Below are 25,354 nucleotides of genomic sequence, written 5' to 3'. Positions count from 1 at the left end.
ACCAGCCTTGTTTGATCCTACATGTTTGCTAGCTGCCACAAATAAAAATCTACTAAAATTAATAATGATTACTGGTTAAAAAAGTGTACCATGGTCCTGGAAACAAAAAGAGAATCAAGGGACAACCAAATTCTGGAGAGTAATAAAAGAACTGCCAGAGCTGAAACTATTCACACAGCCTTCTACACAAAGGAACAAGGTGATACTCGTATAGTCAGTATGAACTTGTTCCTTGGCTATAAAAAAGTGATTAAGTAACTGTTGCTATAGGATTGGAAACATAGTATCTTCTTTCTAGTATGGACACGTGAGTCTTTTAAAGGAATTGAAAGATGCCTGGATTTGGACCCCTTTTTTTTTTTGCTGTTGTTATATCTTTCTTTTCTTGCTTACTGGGATTATTTTTTTGCAAAAGCTAATAGTTCATCTAACCATTTCTACACTGCTGATTTATCTATTTGTGTACTAGCAACTTTGTAAACAATAGAAGCCATTACTTTATTGATGTTACAGTTTTGCTAAAAATGCATTTTTCTCTAAAAAATAAAAGAGACACAACTTAAGATCATGAAACACATAGATGTTAATGGAAAGGATTAAAACCTATGACTTTATTCCTGAAGCTCATTACTGTAACCAATTTACTTAAAATGCTTAAACTCAGCAAAAAACTAATATATGGAGAAAACAAACAGAAATGAAACAATAATACACACTAAGAGGAGGACAGATGAACATATATACTGAGAATACTTATGATGCAATGAAATTCACTCTAAGGTTGCATGTATATGTTCCTGCAGATAGCAAGGCTATGCCTTTATAATTAAAACCCTAAAATTCTTCAAATACATGAAAATGTGCAAATAATATTCATCTTGCCCTGTTCTGATGGCAAGAGTTTAATGTATTATCACAGAAAATTAATTTGTAATAATCACTATTACTTACTTTTCAATCTTATTGATGAGAGTCCCTATGTGGGTTGAAGCTTTATTCATCAGTGCTCGATTTCGATTTTTGCAGCTCCTTAGGTTATGTACTAGATACTTTCTATGGAAAAATCGTTGCCATAGATTCTTTCTCTGATTGGCAAGAAGATAATCCATCAAATCTTCCAGCTCTTTCTAGAGTTAAAGATTTGATCAAAGCACTTTCAGAATCAGTGGTAGAACAATTAAAATATGCTTCAAACCATGCACAGCACTGTCTCTATTTTCATATCATAAAATAAATAGAACAATATTAATACAGTAAAAAATGCAGCATAGGACATGACTCATAAGTCTGTACACATTTCTTTGCCATCTACTCCCTGTATGTGCACATTTAAGAAAATGTTTTTATTTCTAAACAACCACGCAACATGATGGATCATCGCCATTTTCATAGAATCCTGAATACCTCATAGAATGTAATTTTATGGTATGATTGTATGTAGCTCTCTTTTAATCAAGCCATAATTCAGCTAGCCACATCTGTCAGAAAATAATTCATTAAATCCTGACCAGCAAATGGCTGAGAGCAAGGCAATAAAGAAATTCCCTTTTGGACCTAAGTAAAAGACAAATTTCAAGGTGCAGCAGAATAGTGGAGTACTTGCCCCACTGCAGGACCCATGTTAAAGCCCACTCCTGACTTTCAATGGGCCAGAATTCAAAGTAATGTTTTCCTTCAGATATGGTTCACTAAACTGTGGCCATCTTCTTTATACAGATCCATATATAAAACAAATATATATGAATGTATACACACACATATACATGGAAAGCCTTCAGAAGCTTGAATTTTCAAAACTTTGAACTTCAAACAGCCAAGACCAGAAGATCGAACTTTGGAAGCTTTGAATGTTTTGAATGGAGATTGCCATACAGCCCAGAACTGTACATCTATTGTTTTTCTCACTGCAGTGCAAGCTTAGAGTTGGTATATTTATTTATCAAGGAGGTGGAACCACACACACACACATATGCGTGTGTGTGTGTGTGTGTGTGTGTATATATGTATATATATATATATATATATATATATATATATATATATATATATATATACACACACACACACACACACACATATATATATATATATATATATATATATATATATATATATATATATACACAAACACACACACACACACGTTTTTATATATCTATACTTGTATATACAAACACACACACACACACATCTCTATTTATATATATATATATATATATATATATATATATATATATATATATATATATATATATATATATATATATATATATATAGGTTCATAAGTTAGTACTAAGCTAACTGCCCTTGCAAGCCATTTTAAGCCTAGCCAATTATCCCTTGTGAGAATCAAACCCTGCACCTTGTGTTTGTAAGGCAAACACCTTAACCATTAGGCCACCCTCCCAACCTATATAAAAATGCATGCATGCGCGCGTGTGTGTGCGTGCATACATACAGAAACACATACACATATACAAGGGTCTACTTTGTTTTGTTGAATCTCATTTCACCCTGACAACTTCGCTGAAAACTCAAATTACTGAAAACTCATTTCACTGAATCTCATTTCACTGAACTGCAGTTAGTATATATGGCACTGTGTAGACTATTGTAAGGCAAGTAAATGTATACACCCTTTTCCCCACTGTAGTGCGATCCTGGAGTTAGTATATATAGTTAGGGTGTGGGGGGCGTAACCCCCTCTACTTAGTTTGAGTACATATTGTCTTCTGGACAGAGTTAGTCATTGGTGTTGCAACTATGCATGTCTATTGTTTAAAATGCATTGTTTTGAAATTTTTGGTAAAATACAAGATAAAACAAACAAGGTGGGGTCTGTGCCCCCCACACCCCCCTAACTATACATACTAACTCCAGGATTGCACTACAGTGTGGAAAAGGGGATACTTGACTTACAGTACTGTACACAGTGCCATATATACTAAATCCAATTCAGTGAAATGAGATTCAGTGAAATGAGTTTTCAGTAATTTGTGTTTTCAGCGATGTGGTTAGAGTGAGATGAAATTCAGTGAAATGAGATTCAACAAAACAAAGCAGACCCGTATATATATATATGGTATACCTTCATAAGTTTGACAGCCACATCTTCAAAACTGCTGCCGCAAACTGAAAACCGCAAAATTTGAAAATCGTGAAAACCTAAGCGCCGAATTACAAAACCTCACCCCCTTTTTTTCCCATGGTAGCAGTAGTTTCGGTGGTGGAGCGATCGGAAATGTCAAAATTCTATATTTTTACGACGTTTAGGGAAGTTGGTGTGATGCAATTCAGCTAAACGGTTCGCATTTAAGCACATTCAGAAATGTGCATTCGAACATATGAAGGTATACCATATATATATATATATATATATATATATATATATATATATATATATATATATATATATATATAAGAAAATAAAAATAATTCTTGTAGAGAGGTGTAATAGTATTCCAGCCTTGAGGTAATATGTCTCCAGCAAACAAAGAAAAACATTAAACCGCAGGCAAAACTGGTACTCATGGTCAATGAAATTGCTGTCTGATACTCCTTATAATCAGGAAAAAAGAACCACCAACTGAAGACAATCTCAGTTGAGACCCTAAAGTAATCAAGCACTTACACTTCCTTAAGATTTTCACTCCTACATTCGCTTCATCAGATCTAATTCCAGTTACATGACATGCAGTATTTATGTAACACATTGCGAGTTTGAATGTCAGTCATTGTCACTTCACTTGAGTTGGGGTCACAAATGTAAACCATAATCTGTTTGGCCAAGCCACAGTAAAAATAAGACTCACATTTCAAAAGTCTTCTGCATATGGACTCCTATTGGCAGCTAACAAGTTATCTCTTATAGTCTGTATTCCTATCCTATGTGGTTAGTGCCTATTTGTGGCATATCAATTAGTACTTCATTTTATCTGTGATGTGATAAGGTGATGTTATTTGCCATACTTAAAATGGCCAACTACTAACAGATAAGTGTCAACCAGACAAATTATAATTATAATTACAAATGAGTAATATATTGTTGTAATCATAACTGGCGCTAATCAGGATTATGCTGGGAATTATCTAGCTGACCCAGTAACTGGAAGTACCTACCTTGTATCCCTTAAGTTAGGTAACTTACCATTATTTCCATAAAAATGTATACAATACATCAATTACAGGTATGTGCCAAGAGACATAAATGGGCTCTGCAAGTGCTAGGCCTGAAATTAATTATACTATTCTACAGTGGCGGCTGGTGACTTCAAATCAAAGGGGGGCTGCAGAAGACAGCTGAATGGGTGGGGTCAATGGGAATTGGTGTGGCCAACTAGAAAGAAACCACAAAAACTGTAACTTTAATTAAATACTCTGCCCTGGGTGCCAAACCATCATTATGAGAGTCCAAACAAGACAAAATGAAGTGTAGAAGAAAAAACATATTTCAATCCATTGGCTGCATGACAGCTTACTTAATATCTAGATGGAAACAAAAAGGTTGTGAGGCATGAAAAAATAAATTACTTTTTAAATACATTACTGGAATGCTAGTCAAAATCAAGTATAAGAAAAACAAACAGCACCCAACTCAAACCACTTCTCCTTGTACTCCAGTTCTAATTGTAATTTATATTCAGCTTTATTAAAGTACCAAGTAACATGCTGAAAGTAGCAATCTCTGTGATACCCCCACTTGTAAAAATGTTTCTTATCCAAAAAAGACCTGCTGCCTGACAGCAACTATCTACTTGTTTCATGGGGAAAACATGATCAAAGTAAAAAATGAAAAGCAAACAGGAAACAAGCTCAACATACATTGCTTAAAGGATTACTGCACAGGATATGGACCACACATGATAGATTGGCATTCTGTTTAGTTTGCAGGTAAAGCCTGTAATGAGCTCTGAAAATAATGTAATCCTGTCCTCTATTACAAATACTGTCATATGCAGTTCAATACCCAAGGCTTATATGTTATATAGTTATGTAAGTATTCTCTGCATGGCAACAACAGAAAGGCTGTCAATGTTGGCAATTCTTTAACAGTATGCTTATTAAAACTTAACTTACTTGCATCTTACAATCTCAGACAAGCTTACAGCACTGCTACTTAAACACAGAGCAACAGGCACTTTCTGAATAATAATAAATAAGCATAAATCAACAGTATAAAAATATGACAGAAACCAGAACTTTCTGCAAAATCAAGGACAGATGAAAAGCCATTGTAGTAGTTGTGTCTACCTTGGATGGGGGATAGTCTGCACATTTACACTGCATAACTGCTCCTTGCCTTGCTTGGACACATCCAGAATCACTACATGGGGGAGTGGGGTGTAACAAGTATGTCACAATTTGAAATGTCTCTGGCTGACTGCGATGGCCCTGACATATTTGTCATACCTCTCAACCTCAGAGCAAGAAATTTGGACAAAGCCATACACAGAAGTGGGACAAAGGCCCAAAAATAAGGACATTTTTTTTAAATATTGCTCTTATAAACTTAGAAAGATAATAGAATAGTAGGTCTTGCATTAGTATGCATTTTCTGAAGGGTATGAAATCTGAAACTGAAATGTCTGTCATTATTTTCTAACTTCAGTCTTTAATGATTTGCTGCTAATTTGCCAACCCCCCCTACAATTTTATGAAAAATGGACCAAAAATGTGATTCAAAAATATAAAATAGCCACACAATACAGCTGGGAACCTGTCAAAGAAGGGACACTTTTGAATATTAGTACTGCTAACTTGAGCAGCTGACAAAATAAAAGAATCTACATGCATTTCTGAAATAAAAGTAATCTATAACTGATTATTACAGTTATTTATTAATTGTAAACCCTCCATGTTTTCTTCCAAAATTGCCATTTTGCGGAGGGATTATAAGGGGAAGAGCAACATTTTGAGCCAAAATTGAGGACAGTTGAGAGGTTTGGATATGCCCAATTCTATAAAGCAATTTATTTGCATGTACCTCTCAACCTGTTAATGCAGGACATCTGGACAAGGCCAAATATATGGGGGGAAACATATAAACAGTACTAAAAATTGCTCTTGTATAAACTGAGACAGTTGATCGAATAACAGGTCTTGCTTTAGCATGCATTTTTCTGAAGGTTATGAAGTCTGAAACTCAGTGTCTGTCATTATTTAGTGACTTCATTCCTAAATGATTTGACAGAAAACCACAAATTTTATGAGGAACAAACGAAAAATAAGAAGCAAAAATCTATTCATTCTGCAAAAATCTGGACAGTTGAGAGGTATAGTTCAGCCGGGGCTGTCTTTGAGTTTGCTGCCCTTCCCCCTTCACAAAATCATGGTCAAATGGAGCTTCCCCCCCTACAGCCATTCCAATGAACCATTACTTGGCTATTTCGCCCCATTTACCATAAACACTAATGTGCATACTGCTTTACGTCTGCAATGATTTGGACTTCATTTAAAAGTTTTATTTTGCATTTTACAGTGCAAACACTAATAGATATCATACTAAACAAAGCAATGCAGTCTCACAATGAGAACAGACTTAGCATTAAAACGTCTCTGCCCTTGAAAACTCACAATCACTGAAACAGCATTGAAACCCACATTCAAAGAAAATACATTTTGCCAGTGGCATATTAACTTTGGGTTTGGGCTGTTTTCAAATCACTGGCCCCTTGCACACGAAACATACACATGCTCTTTCATACACCTTCCTGATTGTATTAAATTATATTCCTTGTACAATACAGTACAGTTTTAGAGGGTGTTTTAAATTTGTTTTGAAAATTTTCCAGTAAACAATTAAACAAAATGCATGCACCGGTAATGACAAAACTGCCCAATTCAGAACATTTCCATCATAAAAGTCTACTCAAACCTCTACAGTCCACCAATATCAGTACATATGCACAATCTCTGAAGAAGTAAAAGTCATCTAAATAATTCCACATTAAAGAGATCTGTAACTAATGAAGAGGTTGCTGCTAGCAAACAACTTTGTATTTCATTGTTTCATCTACAAATAAAGTGCTCATTACCCTTGAGGAATAAATTGCCTGTCTTACACTAAAAAAATGATAAGCTAACAATATTGTAATAGGGAATGGATGACAAACTAATAACAGGTTCATAGTTACTAGGTATTTTCACATCCACCCCTTTTGCAACACAGTACAGTATCAGCAATGCATCTATCTACTGTGGGAGTAGAACCCACAGCCTTCTGCATCAAAAGCAAGTATACTACCTGTTGTGCTATTAACAATGCAAACAGATTCAGCATAAGCAGCACTAAACTTTTGCTCCCCTGCAGCTCTCAGATCCTTGTAAAATCTACTCACTCAGTTGTATCTCTGAACTTTGCAGCGCAAAGAAATCTGGAAAAAGCTAAAGTTTATTGTGGGGGGGGGGGACAAAAGCCCAAAACCAGGGACACATTTTAAACATTGCTTGTATAATGTTGGAAAGTTGCTAGAATAAAATGCTGTGTTACCAACATACATTTCACTGCCAAGCCTTAAACCCAGGACTCAGTGCAAAACAGTCAGAGCAACATACCACTATGCCAAATCAGCTGTGTTGTGAAAGAGGAAGACGGAAACTTAAATGGCTACCATTTAATGAATTCAGTTCTTACCATAGCACAGCTGTCAACCTCTTAGCACAAAACACCTGAACAAAGCCAATAATGGGTAAATACAGCCACCAGACATTCATTGAATTCAGTTCTCACCATAGCTCTCAACCTCTTAGCAAAAAACACCCGGACAAAGCCAGTAATGGGGGAATATAACCCCCAAACACATTCAGAGAATTCAGTTCTTACCATAGCTCTCAACCTTAGCACAAAACCTGGATGAGGCCAATAATGGGGGAATAAAGTCCCAAAAATAGGGACAAATTTCAAATATCCATCTTATACACTTAGAAAATTGCTAGAATAAAAGCTTTTGTGTTATCATACACTTTCTGAAGAATATGAAGTCTGCTATTCAAATGCGTGTCATTTTTAACATTTGTTAACCAGGAAAGTCTGACTTGGAATAAAAGCTAATTTTTAGCAGAGACCCAGGGAGAAACACTCCAGGCAGACACATGCCTTTATAAGATGGGAGGACACTAGAGGAAACAAAAACAGGGAGGGCATACAGACTCCACACAGAAGGTAAGGCACCCCAGCCAAGAATCAAACCAGAAAACATATAGCTGTCAGGCAACAATGCTACCATTGCACCAATGCACTACTGGCTTTGCAAGGGCACAAAAATACAGAAACCATAGATTGTATGAGGAACAGAACAAGTATGAGGGAAAAATCTGCAACATTTTTACAAATGGTGGTGGGTAAGGAATTCAGGCTCTTGCCACCTGGGTCCAAGGTACAGGGTTTAAGCCTTATTCTCTACCCACCACCATGTAGCACCTGGGGCATTTTACACATACGCAGACACACACAGACACAGACAGAGACACACACACACACACACACACACACACTACCCTACCTGGGACAGGTCCGTTTGTTGCAGCACTAAATCCTCCCATAGCTTTGTTCGTTGGAACACTAGAAAGCCCCGCGAGATGTCCTTCCCCGACGAGACTCCCAGCCTGCTGACGTTGCAGTCCGAGTCCGATCCCTTTCCAGTGACAGTCTATGCAGTTACAACTGCAAAGACTTCTGGGATCTCTGCACTTGAATGATTCTTAATCCAGACTGCTGCTGAGACAGTCTGCGCATGCTCCAGACTGGTTCAGCAGCAGTCTGGATATCGGAAATGCTGCTAGCGAGCATTCGTGAAGGTCCGCTACTTGCGATCATTTTTTTATTTTCTTTATTTGTCTTTTATTAAATTTATTTATTTTATTTTATTTTATTTTACATTTGTTAACCGGGATAGTCCGACTGGATACATGTCCATTTCTCAAGCAAGACAATATGAGACATTTACAGAAATAACAAAACATAAGCATTTACAGCAAGGTGAGGTTAGTCATTACATGATATGTAAATAATAGCTTAAATTTAGTTAGTTTACTTAATAATTATACATGATGACAGAAATTTATTATAGTAAGGAGTACTCAGATAACCAGGATCAAGGAGTAGTATATTCAGAGAGATAGCTAGCCAGGGTTAAAACAATGGCAGGTAATATCATTTAATTTTACTTTCTTTCTTTTTTTACAGCTGGGGGGGCTGGGGCTGCAGTCCAGCAGTTCAATAGCAAAGGCCGCCCCTGCTATTCTATGACAGTGAAACGAACAGGGTTATATGAGGCAAGCTATGGCTGATTCTTATGTCGGTATGCTTCATACAATGACAAACGATGTTAAAATTGGTAAGTTGTAAGAGGCAAGCAGTAAGATGCGTGTTGGAAGTCCTAGCTAATGCTTGAAAGATGAATGACTCCAGTATCTTGACAATCATGTTGAAGTTGCTACAGCAATAATCACTATTATGCACCTAAGTGTAGTTCCCACCAGGAAAGTTAGTGAGCCTGCAGTAAGTGTATGTTGTACCACTGCCTGCTGCACAAAAGTTTTCCAGATTTTTCTAAGGGAAGTAAAAAAGATATGACTGCATGGACTGTCTAACTCTTGGTAGTATACTATAGCTTCTTCTTTCTTTTGGCTTTTCCCGGTTAGGGGTCGCCACAGCGGAACTCCGGTCCGCTAATGATTGGCAGTAGATTTTTTTACAGGTGCTGATGTGCCAGCTCGACGTCCAACCTTCAGCAATGGCACACCCATTCTACGCATGTCTTTTGAATGCCACTCGACCGCGGGAAGGACATGCAGACTCCACACAGGAGGTGCTCCAGCCGAGAATCGAATGGGAGAACCTCTTAATCTGCCTATAACTGAGACAAGTAGAGATTAACTCAGAGATTGTTAATACAGTACTGAAAAATGAGGTGCACTACAAAAGATAAATCTACTACCAATAGTCTTACATACTAAAACAGTTGCAAGTTGCAAAAATAAACACAAGCTCAGCTTGTATTGAGAGGGTAGTCACAAATGTGTAACTTTTTGTTGAAAACAGAAACAGCGATGCAAAGAGAATTGCTGACCCCAGCGAGAGAGTAGTAAGCAGCCTTTGTTTCTTTATTTTATTACAAAATCATAAGAATCACTTAAAATTTGTGATTAAATGCTAACAGCAGTCCAAAACATCAAAACTATTGAATAAAGTATTAAAACATAAAAACTGAGTAGACTTGGCCACCAAAAAAAACTCAATTTTTTTCAGTCACAATTAGCACTTCTGTTCACAAGCTGGACTTCATTAGATCATCTTTTAGGTTTAGAGGTTGTTACTAGGCTAATGACCACTAGGGCCCTTATAAATCCTAGCCTCACCCTCCAAACCATTTTGGTCTTGAGCCAAAGGTATCTTACCTTTAGCCTGGAAGTTGATTTAAAGGACTAAAGAGCCGTTAAGGAGATGTTTCCTGTAGCCTAGTAGTGCAAGATTTGATTCCCTTAGACTTCATTACCTAACTATGTAACCCTTAGCAAGTCACTTAAACAGACACTGCTCCCTGGCTGAGTCTGAAAAAGTCTATGGAGATCAGTGCTCTACCCCAGAAAACAAATACAAATAAAGTAATATAAATACTAGGCTATCTTTCTGCAGATTATTACAAGCCTAGCTACTAATGACAGATCAGAATCAAACCCAATACTTTGTGTCTGTGAGGTTAAGACCTTAACCATTATGCCAGCCTTCTCCTTCAAAGCATGTATTTTCCACGGATGAAGGTGCTTTTTCAGCACTGGCAATTTTTCTTTCATTTAATCTTTGTACAAAAGAGACAATCTAAATGTGTAAAGCTAAGGGTAAATTGTAGGAGATGGTAAATGTAATTAGGACAGGAAGGCACCATTGCCTAGGGTACAAAACCTGATCATTGGGAGGTTAATTACAAGAACTTAAAAGAACCTGGTTGGGTGAGTATGCTGACTTAAGTAAAAAGGTATATTTTGGCCTTGAGAAAAATCATCAGTTTATGGCTGTTATTAAAACTGATGCAAGTAAGTAAAATAAAAATAAAGCTCAGGAGTCTAAAGCACTTTTGCCTACCTACCAATAAGAGGGTATGTCTTCGTCAAAGAACAATACTATGACATTAGGTGTATTAATTTGGCTAACTCCACTAAATGATAAATATGTGTACATGACCAACTTGATGTCAAGAACAGAAGAAAACAAATCAACAGATTTAGCAACATTAAAAATGAGTGCATATAAACCAATATTAAATTCTTGTACAACTTACTAAAGGAAATCTTTAACAGTTATACTTACTATTAATACTATTACTGATGTAGAGATTAGAGATCACACTGAGAAAATGCTGTTTCAGAAGGCAGTGTTAGATATAAATCTACAAGTGTTTCCGAACCTGTGAAGATAACTTAACAAAATATTTGTAATTTATTACTTTATTTAGCTTTTTGCTGCACAATCTTAAAGTGTTCAGTTTCATTTAATCTGCTGCATTTATTAATGGTTGTTAGTAGCCTGATTAAATTGTAACTGTTATTCTAAGCCTCTTAGTTTTCAGTTAAGCACTTGGGTTTCAAACTAGCTATCTTACACAAGGAAGATCTGTGGTCTACACTCGTGTCAGGAGAGGTAGCTTACACACTTCTAAGATGGGAAATGCTCGTTGAAGGCTTATTGTGTCTGTTATTCTAAAAGTGTCTTAGTTCTAGTTTAAGCACTTCATATTCAGGCTGTGTTCTACATGAACTACAAAGTGAACTGGCACCACACCTGTGTGCCCTGTTAAATCACAGCCTCACCTCAGGCTTTGTCCCTACAGAATGGCACACTGCTACAGTCATCCCTCTCCATAAAGGGGGAGTGACTACAGACCCTGGGAATTATCGCTCCATTAGCCTGACAAGTCTGATATGTAATGCTATAGAGCACATCATCATGGACCTGATTAACAAGGATATAGGGAATCTCCAAACTCTGGATCCCACGCAATTTGGTTTAGTGAAGGGTAGATCATGCCTGTTCAACCTGGTTGACTTCTTTGAGTCAGTCACCAGAGCTGTGGATGTGAGCAAGGCAGTTCATACAGCCTACCTTGATCTGGTCAAGGCCTTTGATACCATTCCACACTCAGGAATTACTGATAGACTCATCAAACTAGGCATCAACCCCTATATCACTAGGTGGGTTGCAAATTGGCTCAGAGATAGAACCCACAGCGTGAAAGTAGCAGACTCCAAGTCAGACTGCCAACCAGTCACAAGTGGAGTCTCACAGGGATCGATCCTGGGTCCTCTCCTGTTTGGCATCTGCTTCTCAGACGTCCAGGCCACACAGAGAGACTCTGGCTGACCAAGTTCACTGACAATTGGAAGCTGGGAGCCATTATTAACTCCCCAAGTGATGTAGACATCCTACAGAAAAGGCCTCACTGAGACCAATGACTGGTGTTGAAACCATGGCCTTAAGCTTAATGCCACAAAATGCATCGTCATTCTCTTTGGGAAAAAACAGTTCCCATTACTTACCACACTGATGGTAGCCCACTGAACACTGAAGACGTTATAAAAGATCTGGGGACACAGATTGACAGCAACCTCTCCTTCAACCATCACATTGCCACTGTGGTCAGAAAGTCCTTCTATGTGGCACATCTCATTACCAAGGGTTTTGCATCCAGGAAGAAAGAGGTCATCATCTCTCTCTGCTCCTCCCTCATTAGTCCAATCATTGAGTATAATGCCCCCATTTGGCATGTACTTCACTAAACACCTACAATAGCTGGAAAAGCCACAAAAGTACCTCATGAAGTGGATCCTAGGCCTTAAACACATGTTCTGCATGGACAGACTCAAAAAACTCCAGCTTTTCTCTGTCTCATATTGTCTATTAAGAGGCAATCTCTGCTTGATTTACAAAGCCATGTCTGACCCAGCCCTGTTAGAAATGTTATATCTAAAGAAATCCCAATCCCTCCACACCACACGCTCCAGGGACCTCAACCTCATTACCACAATCAACAGAACATGCGGGAGGGTCAGGTTCATAACCCAGAGACAGCACCTGCTCTGGAATAGACTTCCCATACATGTCAAGCAGAGCACCTCACTGGCCCTTTTCAAGAGAAATCTTGATGAGTGGATGGGAAATAAAAAGTTCACCCCGGGGATCTCCAGTGGCTCTACTTGATAGAGGCACCGGGAACTAACGGCGGCATGATGTCAGGGCACTTCTATGGGCTAGGCTTTTAAAGTCTCCAGGACTGTTGGCTTAGTACACACCTATGAACCTATGTTATTCTAAGTGTCTTTGTTCTGATTTAAGCACTTGGGCTCCAAACTAGTTATTTTCTATCAGGAAGGTTTGTGTTCTAAACTCTTGTAAGAGGAGAACATAGTCTTTACCCTTCTCAACTGGGAATTGCTGACGAAGGCTCATCATGCCCATTCTTCTAAGGGTTTTTGTTCTGATCTGTGGTCTGCACTCTTGTGGCATTACTGTCAAGCAATTTTAACTACTAGAGCATCTAGTTTGCTCCGTTGCTCATCAAGTTGTTTGTCTTATTGACTTGCTCAATATTTAAGTTTTCCTCACTCCTCCCTAATAAATCAGTGGCTATGGATATGCCCTTTCCGATTCTCTCTGTGGCCGGTATGGTTAATATGGGTATTCTGAGGCATTGTAACAATTGCCTCATGTACACTGACAACCCACTTAATCTTAATAAAACAGATAGTGTATGCAAGAGGTGCAAATACACTTTTATGCTGGAGACCAAACTCTCTCATACAACCAAAACTAATCCTATAGAGGTTTCCAGTGTCACTTCCACCTCACCTACTGCACAAGGTAAAGACCCTAAACATAAAACTACTTATGCTAAAGGCACTTACAGGTAACCTTCCTAAACCACTATGGCCTTCTGCACAGAACAATCAAAGAAATGGTCCTCAGCAAATATGCAAACACTCCCTTAAAGCAAACCAGCACACATCCAAATTCCCTGGTCATTGATAATTCTACAGTGAGGAACACCAGTGTCCACCTCACCAGACTGAATAAGGAGAGAGTCACGGTTAGCTGCTGCCTTTCCTGGGCTAGGATCCATCAAGTCACAAAGGCACTCAAGTCATTGAACCATAAGTACCAGTATGACTCTGTTACAGTCCATGTGGGTGTTAATGAGCTGAGATGTACCTCCCTTGACTATATGAAGCGAGACACCATCGAGCTCGCTGATTATGTATTTCCGGCAGGTATGAGTCTAGGACTTGAGCAGCATACTACCTTCTTCAAGGATGATGCCATATTACCAGCAGAAAATGACTGATTTTAACAAATGGCTTAGCTTCTGGTGTCAGTCCAGGGGGCTGCAATATTTGACAGCCTGGGAGGACATGGTTGACAGACAAAAATACTTTGTCAGGGTTTGTCTGCACTTATCCACTCTAGGCTTTCAGATATTGGCAAAGACCTTTTTCACCCCCATAGTGTCTTTTTAGGCAATGCCATACTGATAAACGTACTGACTTAAATGAACCTATGAAGAAATGTCTGAAGGTGGTACTGCTCAATGCTAGAATTCTTAACAAGAAACTTCATTCCCTGCAAGCCTTCCACTTCCTGGAGAGTGTAGACATCTGTGTAGTACTGGAAAAAAGACACTGAGAGTACCCCAGCAAGGTTATAATGTCTTTCATACCTTTACGCCAGGTACTGCAGAGGAGGGAACTAAAGGTGGAGGACTGTCAGTCTATATTAAGACCAATCTCACTTCCGGACTATGATGCATGACCCACTGGAACTCATACATGTGCAACTCACCATAAACAGGGGTCATACTATATCCTTACAACATACAGGCCCTCTCCATATCCCAGGAAACCCATACTACTAATCTCAATGTACTAGAGTCCATCACTGTTCAACCCAATACAATATTCATGAGGGATCTCAACTACCCCTCTATATGGCATCCTACACCACTTTTAACGCACAAGCACAGCAATGCCTAAACTTTGCTCATATCAATATACTGGAACAGTTGGCGCATTCTCCTACCAGGGGTACAAACATCCTTGACCTTGTACTCATGAACATGAGGGGGGCCAATCTTCCTCAACCAATGTAATATCTTTGCTCATCAGATCTGACCATAAGTCAGTATTACTTGAAATAAAAATTAAATCCAGGGATCCAGAGAAACCAAAAACCTTTAGGAACTATTCCAAGCCTAACCTCTTTCTACTAAGCAACACATTGGCTAAATTTCAAGCACCTCAAACCCAGTAAACACCACAGAATACACTAAGCTATTTACAAAATCTCTATGCAGCCCTATTGACAGCTGTATGAAGCAAGCTGTCCCCACTCGTATTAAGAACAAGACAAACTAAGAAGACAAACCACTCTGGTGGAATCACAATATCAATCGGTTATAAAACAAAAGAAAAAAAATCTTGGCCAAGCATAGAAGAAACAAAGCCATGTATACTAAAAGCCCCCTGACCAATCTAAACAGGCAGCTATGAGGGTTAATTAATATGCAAAAACAATATAAAAAATTATATATATATATATATATATATATATATATATATATAAAAAATACACTTCTGTGTATAAAGGCAAATATGAAACATTATGTTAACATTCTAAAATATGTATGTTTATCTCACAGTCATCTTTTAGTCTCCTATTCTTAAGAACAGGCTTCAATGGAATTTTTTCATTCAAACCTGGTCTCTGGTCTGCTCTAAGTCTGATAATCCATTTTATCTCCAGTGTTTCAGTGTAATTGCATATATCCCCTCCCCTAACACTGGGTTCATTGATCTGTATAACTAATAATACAAATGAATGTGTATTATCACTCTCTATAATGTGTTTAGAAAGTGCACTACGTGGAGACAGTGTGCAGATGTGAAAAAGGTGTTTCCTTACCCTATCTCGTAGGCGTCTGTCTGTCTTGCCTACGTAGAATGCTTGACAGGCAGTGCACTTGGCTAAATAAATGACATGTGATGTATTGCAATTAGCACTGAGTTGAAACCTGAAACAATAGGAAGTAACTGGGTGAATAAACTGGGAACTGTTGTCTACAAATTTGCAAAAATTACAACAATTACATGGAACAGTACCCACAATATTGTTCAAACACTAATTAGGCTGTATAGATAGACGAGGGTAGCAAAGTAGTCTATGTAGGTTAGACTTATTCCAATATTTAAAATAAGGTTCCTCACCAGCAATGTCTTTGAGTTGTGAATCAAGTAAAAGTAGAATCCAATTCTTGTTCAAAACCTCTCTTATACTATTTATATCTTGTGTATAACTAACAGAAAATCTAACTAGTGGATTCCTAACTTCAGGACATGTATCAGGGACATACTCCACTGGATATGGTTGTGAGAAATATGGTCTAGCAATACCATTCCTCAGCTCCAAAACACCTTCAAAGTGGGAGGTGATCTCATCTGGCCTATATGCGCTTTGTAAAAGCCTATTGTTTAAGTTTGACAACTCTTGTAAGAAGCTATCATAGTTTGGATTCATCCTGGATGCTATTATCGCTTGTCCCCTTACCAAGTTCTTATAAATGTAATTGGGGTGCATACTTTCCCGACGTAATAGGGAGTTCCTATAGCACGTTTTTCTAAAGACTCCTGTATTGAGCATTCCATTCGGCAGTCTGTCAACAAAAACATCCAAAAAAGTAATACAACCAATCGAACTTTCAACAGAAAAGTTCAAAAAAATGGTTAAACTGAATCTCTTTATGAAAGTCATCCAGGGCTTTATCTGTACCAGTCCACAGGAGGAAAAGATCATCAACAAAACATGCATAGAAAACAACATGTTTCTTGAAACTATCTAGGACAAACAGATTGTTACGTTCCCAGTCCAGCATGACAAAGTTGGCATAGCTATTGGCACATGAAGTGCCCATAGCCACGCCATCCTTCTGAATATAGGCTACCTCATTAAAAAGAAAGATGTTATTTTCCAGGACAATTTCCAACAAGGCACCAAATAAATCTTTCATAGCTGGACTATAGGCTTCATAACTCTGTAAGCATCTCATAACACTCTCAACACCTTCAGAGTTAGGTATCATAGTAAAAAGGGACTGTACATCCAGGGTAACCATTTTATAATACATATCTAATGGTAGATCTACAACCGTGGAGTATAAGACCAGTAAAAAATGTTTTGTGTCTTTGAGCATATGTGTAGAATCATTCACCAAGGGTCTTAGATGTTTCTCAAGGTAGATGGATAAGGGTTCCATTGCCCAACCTCTCCCTGCCACTATTGGTCTCATAGGTGGGTCTTGGGGATTTTTATGTACCTTGGGGAGGCCTTGGATGACTGGAATCAAGGGATCTATCACATGTAAAAAATTAAACAGGTCTTCATCTATAACCTCATTGAGTAATAAATCTTGCAACATATATGATATGTTACGCACCTTACTCCAGACTTCATTCAAACTAATTATTTCATAAAAATCACAGTCACTTAACATGAGAGTCATTTTTTGTACATAATCAACACTATTAAACACCACTATGGGTCCACCCTTATCAACTGGTCTGATAATAAGGTTCTTATCATCCCTTAGATTATTCAAAACTGTTCTCATTCTAGGGGTTAAATTCCCATACCACTTCTTCTTCCTGTTGTTCTGATTTAGGGTGTGCAAATCATCCTGTACCATTTTAGTAAAGGCATCTAGTAGGGGATGTAGTACTGGTACATAAGTACTAGGTTTTTTAAAAATCTTATTATGCAGTGTCCTTAGAGGAAATACCATAGTCCAGTTTAAGCTGGACATTCTGACTAAACAACCTCACATCTACAATAGTGTCTATGATTTGACTCCTAACTGAAGGTATAAAAGATAGACCCCTGTTAAGAATCTCTATTTCGTCCTCTGATAACACCCTGTCTGAAAGATTCCAAACTAATGTCTCGGGACTTTGTCCCACATCTTCTTCAGTGTTTGCTCCATAAATTCTCCTTCTGTGGCTTTCCTTTTCTGCCTGCCCCGACTCATAGATCTGTTCCTCCCTCCTCTGTGTTGTTCGTCTATGGGGAAAGGGGTAAACCCATGTACACCTGCTAAAGGGGGCTCTTTCCTTCTAACCAAAGGAACTGGGAGTGGTTGTGAGGTGGCATTGGATTGAAGGGTGGGTATAGTCTGTACTGATGTAGTTGGTTGTGTATTTCCAAGTGTATCATTAGTACAGTGAGTGTGATCTTGTAAATCATTACCTATATTCACACTACCCACTATCTGTGTGCCCTGGTTAACATCCACATCATGAGTAACATCAACGGTTTCAGGTAAATGAACACTGGGACTGAGCCTTCGATTTAAACTAGAATTCACAACACTTACAACTCCATTATTCTCTGTAGACAAAATAGAAGAGCCATTAACATTGGTGTAACTAGCATTATTAACATTGTTGTTTCTATTAAAATTAGCACTGTCATTTCTATTAAATTCTGTCCTCGGCCAAGAGAAGACTTGGCCGTTTTTAAAATCCATTGTGTCCCTTCGTATTTTAGAGTGTTTCTGCTCAAGTAGCTTCTTCTCATACAAGAAAACATTGTCTAACAGTCGCTCTGTTAATCTACCTATAGTAACTGCAGGAAAATTAGTAGAAATAAAGTTTTGCGAGTTCTTGATCTTCTCCCTCAATAACAGTTCTTCAGGAAAGAAGAACTCATTAATTAAAGTCATGTACTTAATACTGACCTCCAGACTGAGTTGTTGCCACTTGTACAACAACTCTGGATAAGTAGAACCTGTTGTCGGCATCTTAAGTACACAAAGACCTCTTGGAATAATCCTACGTTGAATACAGACTTCAAAGTGTTGTCTTTGGGTCTGTAAAAAAAAATCAGCTTCAAGTTATTCAAAACGCTCTGTAAGGTCGTTTAACACTTCCGGTGATGTCCCAGCCTCGGTTTCGACCTCAGACACCTCAAACGTCATTAACAGATTATTTTCCTCACATACACATCGCAGAAACCTATTCAGGCTTTTGGATGTTTGCAATGGTTTCCAAGTTAAAAGGCAGTTCTATGTCAACCTGTTCAGCCATGTCACCATGATAACAAATAAAATATACTATAAGAGTAAGTGTTATCATGATCCAAGTGCTCCTGTTACTAATAAAATTAATAAATAATCCAAAAGAGAAGTACAGGAGCAAACCAAGGCTGGCAACAAAAATCAGCATAAATCCAGCAGTCACTAAGGCTTATTCAATCAGCAGAAATAGATGCTAGTTCAAACAATGGCTGAATCCATGCCAAAAACAAGAAAAATCCAAGCTGCCTGAAACTTTTCTTAAATATAAACTCCGCAACCTTGCTAAGAAACAAATCACCAGAGACAAAAAGTCCTATTATATTAAACTCCAATCTAACCAATCGAAAAGCCCAAAACAGTTCTGGAACTGCATTAATTCTCCTCTCAACCCAGGTATCAAAAGCAACCCCTGCCCTGACACCAGCAAATCTGAGCCTGAAATAGCCTCTCTATTCAACTCCTTCTTCACTAACTACATATAGCTGAACAATAACCCCTCCCCTCAATCCATCCTTTCGTCACCACCACCTACAACACCCTCTGCCCCCAGCCCTCTGCCTATATTCAACCTTAAACCCATCTCAACATCCTATATAAAAAAAATTACGATCCAAATTAAAACCTTGCTCCAATGCCCCTGACAATATCCCATCCCCCTTCTTAAAAACAGCAGCAGATGGTATCGCTCTTCCCATTAGCATCCTGATCAATAGATCCATGCTAGAATCTTATGTTCCCAAACTATGGTGCACTGCCTTCATTCTACCTCTCCATAAAGGAGGCAAAAACAATAACATCTCCAACTTCCACCCCATAGCCATCCTCTCCCCAATTTCCAAACTACTAGAAAAATGCATTCACATTCAGCTCATGCAATTCTTAGCCAATAACCAACTAATCACTCCAACACAACACGGCTTGTGTCCAGGCCATAGTATAACCACTGCACTTCTCTCCTTCCTAGAGACAATAAATCTTGCTCAGGACTCTGGAAAAATAGTTTCTACTGTTCTTCTAGATCTGTCCAAGGCATTCAATACCATCTCCCATACCCATCTCCTAATCCATCTCTCTGACCTTAATCTCTCCCAGAATACCTTATCCTGGTTCTCTAGCTACCTCTCCAATAGATCTCAAGCTGTAAAATGGGGGACAGGCACCTCAACCTTCCTTCCCACCCCCACTGGGGATCCCCAGGGATCCATACTCGGTCCAATACTGTTTAACATCTTTAGTAACAATTTCCACAAAGCCATACCCAATACCATAATTGTACAATATGCAGATGATTCCACATTAATCTGCAGTTCCACCAACCTCCCAGAGCTTCAGACACTCACCCAAGCTGCTTTCTCCACCATTGAAAATTGGATGCTTCAGAATCACCTCTCACTAAATGTCAATAAATCCAAAATACTATTATATTCTCCCTCAAAAGCTTCCCCTGTTGATAAAAACTCATTCCAAATCATTAGCCAAAACAACTCCACTATAGAGGTTGTTCCCTTTGCCAAACTACTTGGGGTCACTATTGATGAACACCTGAAATTTGATACTCACATCCAGCAAATCATTAAGAAAACCCATATAAAACTTGGTATGCTATACAGGAACATCCAGTTTCTCTCTCCTTCCACCAGACAAATGTTTGCCACTACCTGTCTACTCCCCTCACTAATGTATGGCGCTCCTCTATTAACGAACTTATTTGCCACACTCACTTCAAAATTGGAAGTCTGTTATAATACTCCTCCCATCACTGTATTGCCCTTAATTTGTTACACTGGCTTGAACTCTCCAACCATCTAGACTATCTTCAGATTACCACAGCCCACAAACTAATCTTTCAACCCTCTAAGTGCCCTGCTCTATGCAACATCCTTTTCCCCTACACCCCTCAAAGAACTCTCAGATCAACCCACCAAAACCTAATCTGTGTCCGAAAACCCAATTGTCCTGCTGGTCAACTCCTGCTATCCTTTTCCTTAGCAAAAAATGGAATTCTCTTCCTTCCTCTCTAAAGACCTGTGCAAACTTTGAAAACTTTAAATCTCAGTTACATTTCTACCTTTACTCTAACAGGAAGTGCAAATGCATTCCCCCCACCAAGTCCTATAATTCTCTCTCCACCGCTAAACCCCTCTCCAGCTATGATTACTAGCCTCTCTAGCTATGATCTATAGGCTACCACACATATGTACATATTGTAAATATCAAATTTGTACCATGTACCTAAGAATTTACACCTGTTCTCTAACATGAAATGTAACTGTAAATTGTTCATTAATACTATTGTGTCTGTATCTAAAGGTAACGTACCTAAGAAATTACACCTGCTCTCTAGCATGAAATATAATTGTAAATTGTTCTTCTTTTCTATATTGTATCTGTATCTAAACTTTGTAACATGGAGCTTTTCTCCCTGGGCCTCCACTGAAAATGGGCTTTCTGAGCCCAGTGGACATCCCCGGTCATCAAACTGGAAATAAATAAATACATTTCAGAGAAATTTCCTTCTCAGGTACAGGCTTCCCATCCAAGTGAAGCAGAGCTCTTCCCTACCCTATATAACTGTCACCTAGACTATTGGTAAGGGGATAGGAAATTCACCCCTTGTCTACTGCCTATGTTATTAATGGACACAGACAACCTACAATTCTTGAATATCTTACATATACCTTAAATTAACCACTAAGGCATAAAACTTGCAGGCTATACTTGGGGTGCATGCAGAATATATCTGGGATGCAAAACTTGTGGGATGAATTTGGGATGGATGGCTAGGCTTATAAAGGCTCCTGTGGTCATTACACTTATGAACCTATAATAAGCCCTTCCATTCCCCAACGACAGTCAAGTGGTAGGGAGTGGGCCAACAATCTGCAGCCCTCTCAGCTTCACCAGTGCTAAGTGCAATGATGGGAGGTATTGTCAGCTATGCCAGTGGAAGTAGGGCAGTGCATGTGTAAAATATGCCAGCATATTTGTATATCAAACTGATTTGTACAGATGCTTGTGTTGAAAATGTATTTGCAAAGCTGCTTGTGTTAAAAATGTACCAACAGTGGATCCTGCTGGACAAAAAAATAAATACACCTGTATGTCAGACTATACTGTAACTGTTAAAATGAACATATTGTAACAAAGGATACTGGAAGAGAAGAGGTTAATCTCAGTCCAGCTAACTTTGAAAAACAGTCTGAAATTAAATTACCTGGTTTAGAAAATAAAGATTGTATCTTACAGTTGTGACTGCAGCCAGAGAAGAAATGTTTGTGGAAAACAGGACTATGAATAATATTGTATTGTCCTTAGGGGTGAACTAATTGCTACCCTGGAAAAGTGGAAGTTTTGGAATGGTTTTATAGCTTCCAGATACTATAACACATCTCAGCAAAATAAGTATACGGTAACACATATGTGCTAAATTATGGTTCCGTTTCCAGCAAAGGGGGTAGTGTGGGAACCAGGACAAAGAGCATTGGATTCATAGAGAGGGTGCTGGAGGACTTGGCTGAAGACTCGACTCTACAGCTGTGTAAGTGGGGAGTCTTATTGGGGGCCTGGAGAGAGAGAGAAACTTAGCCCCCAGACTGAGTGTGTTCCCTGTGTGCTCTTAAGGGAAATTGTGCTTGGTGCAGACAGCTGCATAGGCTCATAGGAAGTTACCAGGCTAATAAACACCAATTGTCCCTGTCCAAGAGGGACACAGGTTGAATCCCCGGGGTGAAGTTACGGTTGCCCATCCAATCGTCCAGATTGCGTTTGAAGAGGGCCAGTGAGGTTATCTGTTTGACATGAAGTGGGAGTCCATTCCAAAGGTGTGGTAATCTCTGGGAGGCAAATCTGTCCCTCCAGCAGGTTCTATTAATGTCACATATGAGGTTAGGGACTTTAGAGCGAGTAACCCATATACCATTCGACTTGTGGATATGCAGCATTTCCAATAAAGCACTGTCAAAAACTGCTTTATATGCAAGGCATAGATTGTCTCTGAGTAGTCTGTATGAAACAGAATAAAGTGACAGTGATTTCAGATGATCCACATAGGACATATGCTGAAGACCTTGAACTGTCCTTGTGAGGATCCTTTGTGGTCTCTCCAACTGCTGCAGGTGCTTGGAAAGGTACAGAGCAAAAGGGGTTTTGTACTCAATTATTGACCTGATGAGGGAAGAGTACAGAGAGGTTATAACTTCCTTTTTTCTGGATCCAATGCCCTTACCTATGGAGATGAGCAATATAGAATTCCCTTCTTACCACTGTGGAGACATGGTGATCAAAGGTAAGCTTGCTCTCCACCTGTGTGCCCAGGTTTCTCACCACTGAGTGCATACGTAGGGTGTTGTTATTGATGTGGTAGTTAGGAGGAACATCACACTTACTGAAAGGGATAATAATATGTTTTTTTTTGCATTGAGTTTAAGGCCATGACTTTGACACCACTATAATACCCTCTTGTAGGATGTTGACATCATTTGGAGAGTCTATGATTGCTCCCAGTTTGCAGTCAACAGCAAGCTTTGTCATAAGGTCAGAGATTAGTACTAGTCTAACTGCTTTTGTGGGCCATTTCAAGCCTAGCCAATTACCCCATGAGGGAATCAAACCCTGCACCTTGTGTCTGTAAGGTAAAAACCTTAACCATTATGCCAGCCTCCCACAGACCTTTAGTTTAAGCTTGTACTTCAGAGAAATAGATTCCAAACAGTGAGGTCCCAGGACTAATCCCTGTGGAACACTACTGGTTACAGGTCTGCTGTTGGAGGTGGATTACCCTTATTTTGACTATATGGGTTTGGGTGTATATTATAAGCACAAAAGGACTAAACCATGAACGCTGACATGAGCGAAAATGCCGGGAATTGACAGTGTGATTGTGGGGTCGTGTTACAGTGAGGAGTGGGATATTTGCCATTTCCTCACTGTAGTGCAACCTTGGAGTTAGAATATATAGTTAGCGGGGGGGGGGGCACAGCCCCCCACAAGAGCAAGTTCGATTACCGGCATTTTCGCTCATGTGAGCGTTCACAGTTTAGTCTTTTCGTGCTTACAATATAGACCCATGGGTTCTATCAGTGAGCCAGTTAGCAACCCACCTAATGATATAAGGCTTGACACCTAGCTGAGTGAGTTTGTCAGTGATGTTTGAATGGGGGATAGTGTCAAAAGCCTTGGCTAAGTCTAGGTAGGCTGTTTCCACAGATTTCCCCTCATCCAAGGCCTTGGTGACTGTCTCAAAGAAATCCACCAGGTTTAACAGGCATGATCTCCTTTTGACAAATCCAAATTGAGTAGGGTCAAGTGTTTGAAGATTACCTGTATCTTTATTGATAAGGCCCATGATGATTCACTCCATGGCTTTGCAGATAAAGCTAGTCAGGCTAATAGGTCTGTAGTTCCTGGGGTCAGTGGAAGCACCACCTTTGTGCAGGGGGATAACATTGGCTATTTTCCATTCAGATGGGATAAAGCTGGTGCTTCGACTATGACTGAAAGGAGTACCCAGTGGTGTTGCTAATTTGTGTTTGAGCCCATGTAGGATGCAACCTGGGATGTTATCAGGTCCCAATGATGCTGTGTTTTTGGCCTTAAAGAGGGTATTTATGACCTGCTCTTTAGTAGCGATGTCATAGGTTATGTGTGGTGGGGACAGGGGAGTGAAGTTTTCACAGAACCTGTAGGCTAACAGATTTGCTATGTCCACAGGCTCAGTATATGTGACATTGTTCAGTTTGGCACAAATCTGGGCCTTTCTTTTTAGGTTATCGATGTCACAAAAGAATGCCTTATGGTTGTCCTTAACTGAGGAAGCTAATTTGGATTTGTAGTTTGCTTTGGAGGACACACACGAAGCCTGATTTACTTGTTTAAGCTGAGAAGGGAGTGTTTCAAGTTTAGTGCTCGCTCCCTCTTACAGCAATTTCATCCTCTTACTCTAAAGCCTGTTAATGGCAGTTGTGCACCATGCAGATTTGCTCTTCCTTGAGGAGCTCATTTTGGTCCTATCAGGTATGGCCGAGTCAATGTAGTTATGCAGGTGTTTGTATAAAGCATTGGTGTAGAACTTGGCATAGTTGTCAGTTCCATCTGAGTGGAGTGGTGCAGTAAAGCTATTTATACCATCCCGTAAGAGGTAATCTGCTTTGGAAAAGTTTTTTTGTTTAGTTGCTGCTGGGGGCATGGTCAGGAGTGATAGTTATGCAGAATGAGACTGATTAGTGGTCAGATCTCTCTAGGGA

General features: G+C 39.0%; 1 protein-coding gene across 1 annotated transcript in view; it reads right to left on the bottom strand.

The window, feature by feature from the left end:
- Nucleotides 1-25,354, bottom strand: part of EVC2 (EvC ciliary complex subunit 2) — a 1,983,677-nt gene that overhangs the window by 688,791 nt on the left and 1,269,532 nt on the right. The window contains exon 12 of the mRNA XM_044056208.1: nucleotides 952-1,127. Coding sequence (XP_043912143.1) covers nucleotides 952-1,127 — 176 coding nt within the window. The remainder of the gene's footprint in view (nucleotides 1-951; nucleotides 1,128-25,354) is intronic.

This window comes from Protopterus annectens, chromosome 14.part0 (assembly GCF_019279795.1).
Source record: "Protopterus annectens isolate FY-2018-M chromosome 14.part0, PAN1.0, whole genome shotgun sequence".
Lineage (NCBI taxonomy): Eukaryota > Metazoa > Chordata > Ceratodontiformes > Protopteridae > Protopterus > Protopterus annectens.
Note: the sequence above shows the minus strand (reverse complement) of the source record. Positions and strands in the feature narration are given on the sequence as shown.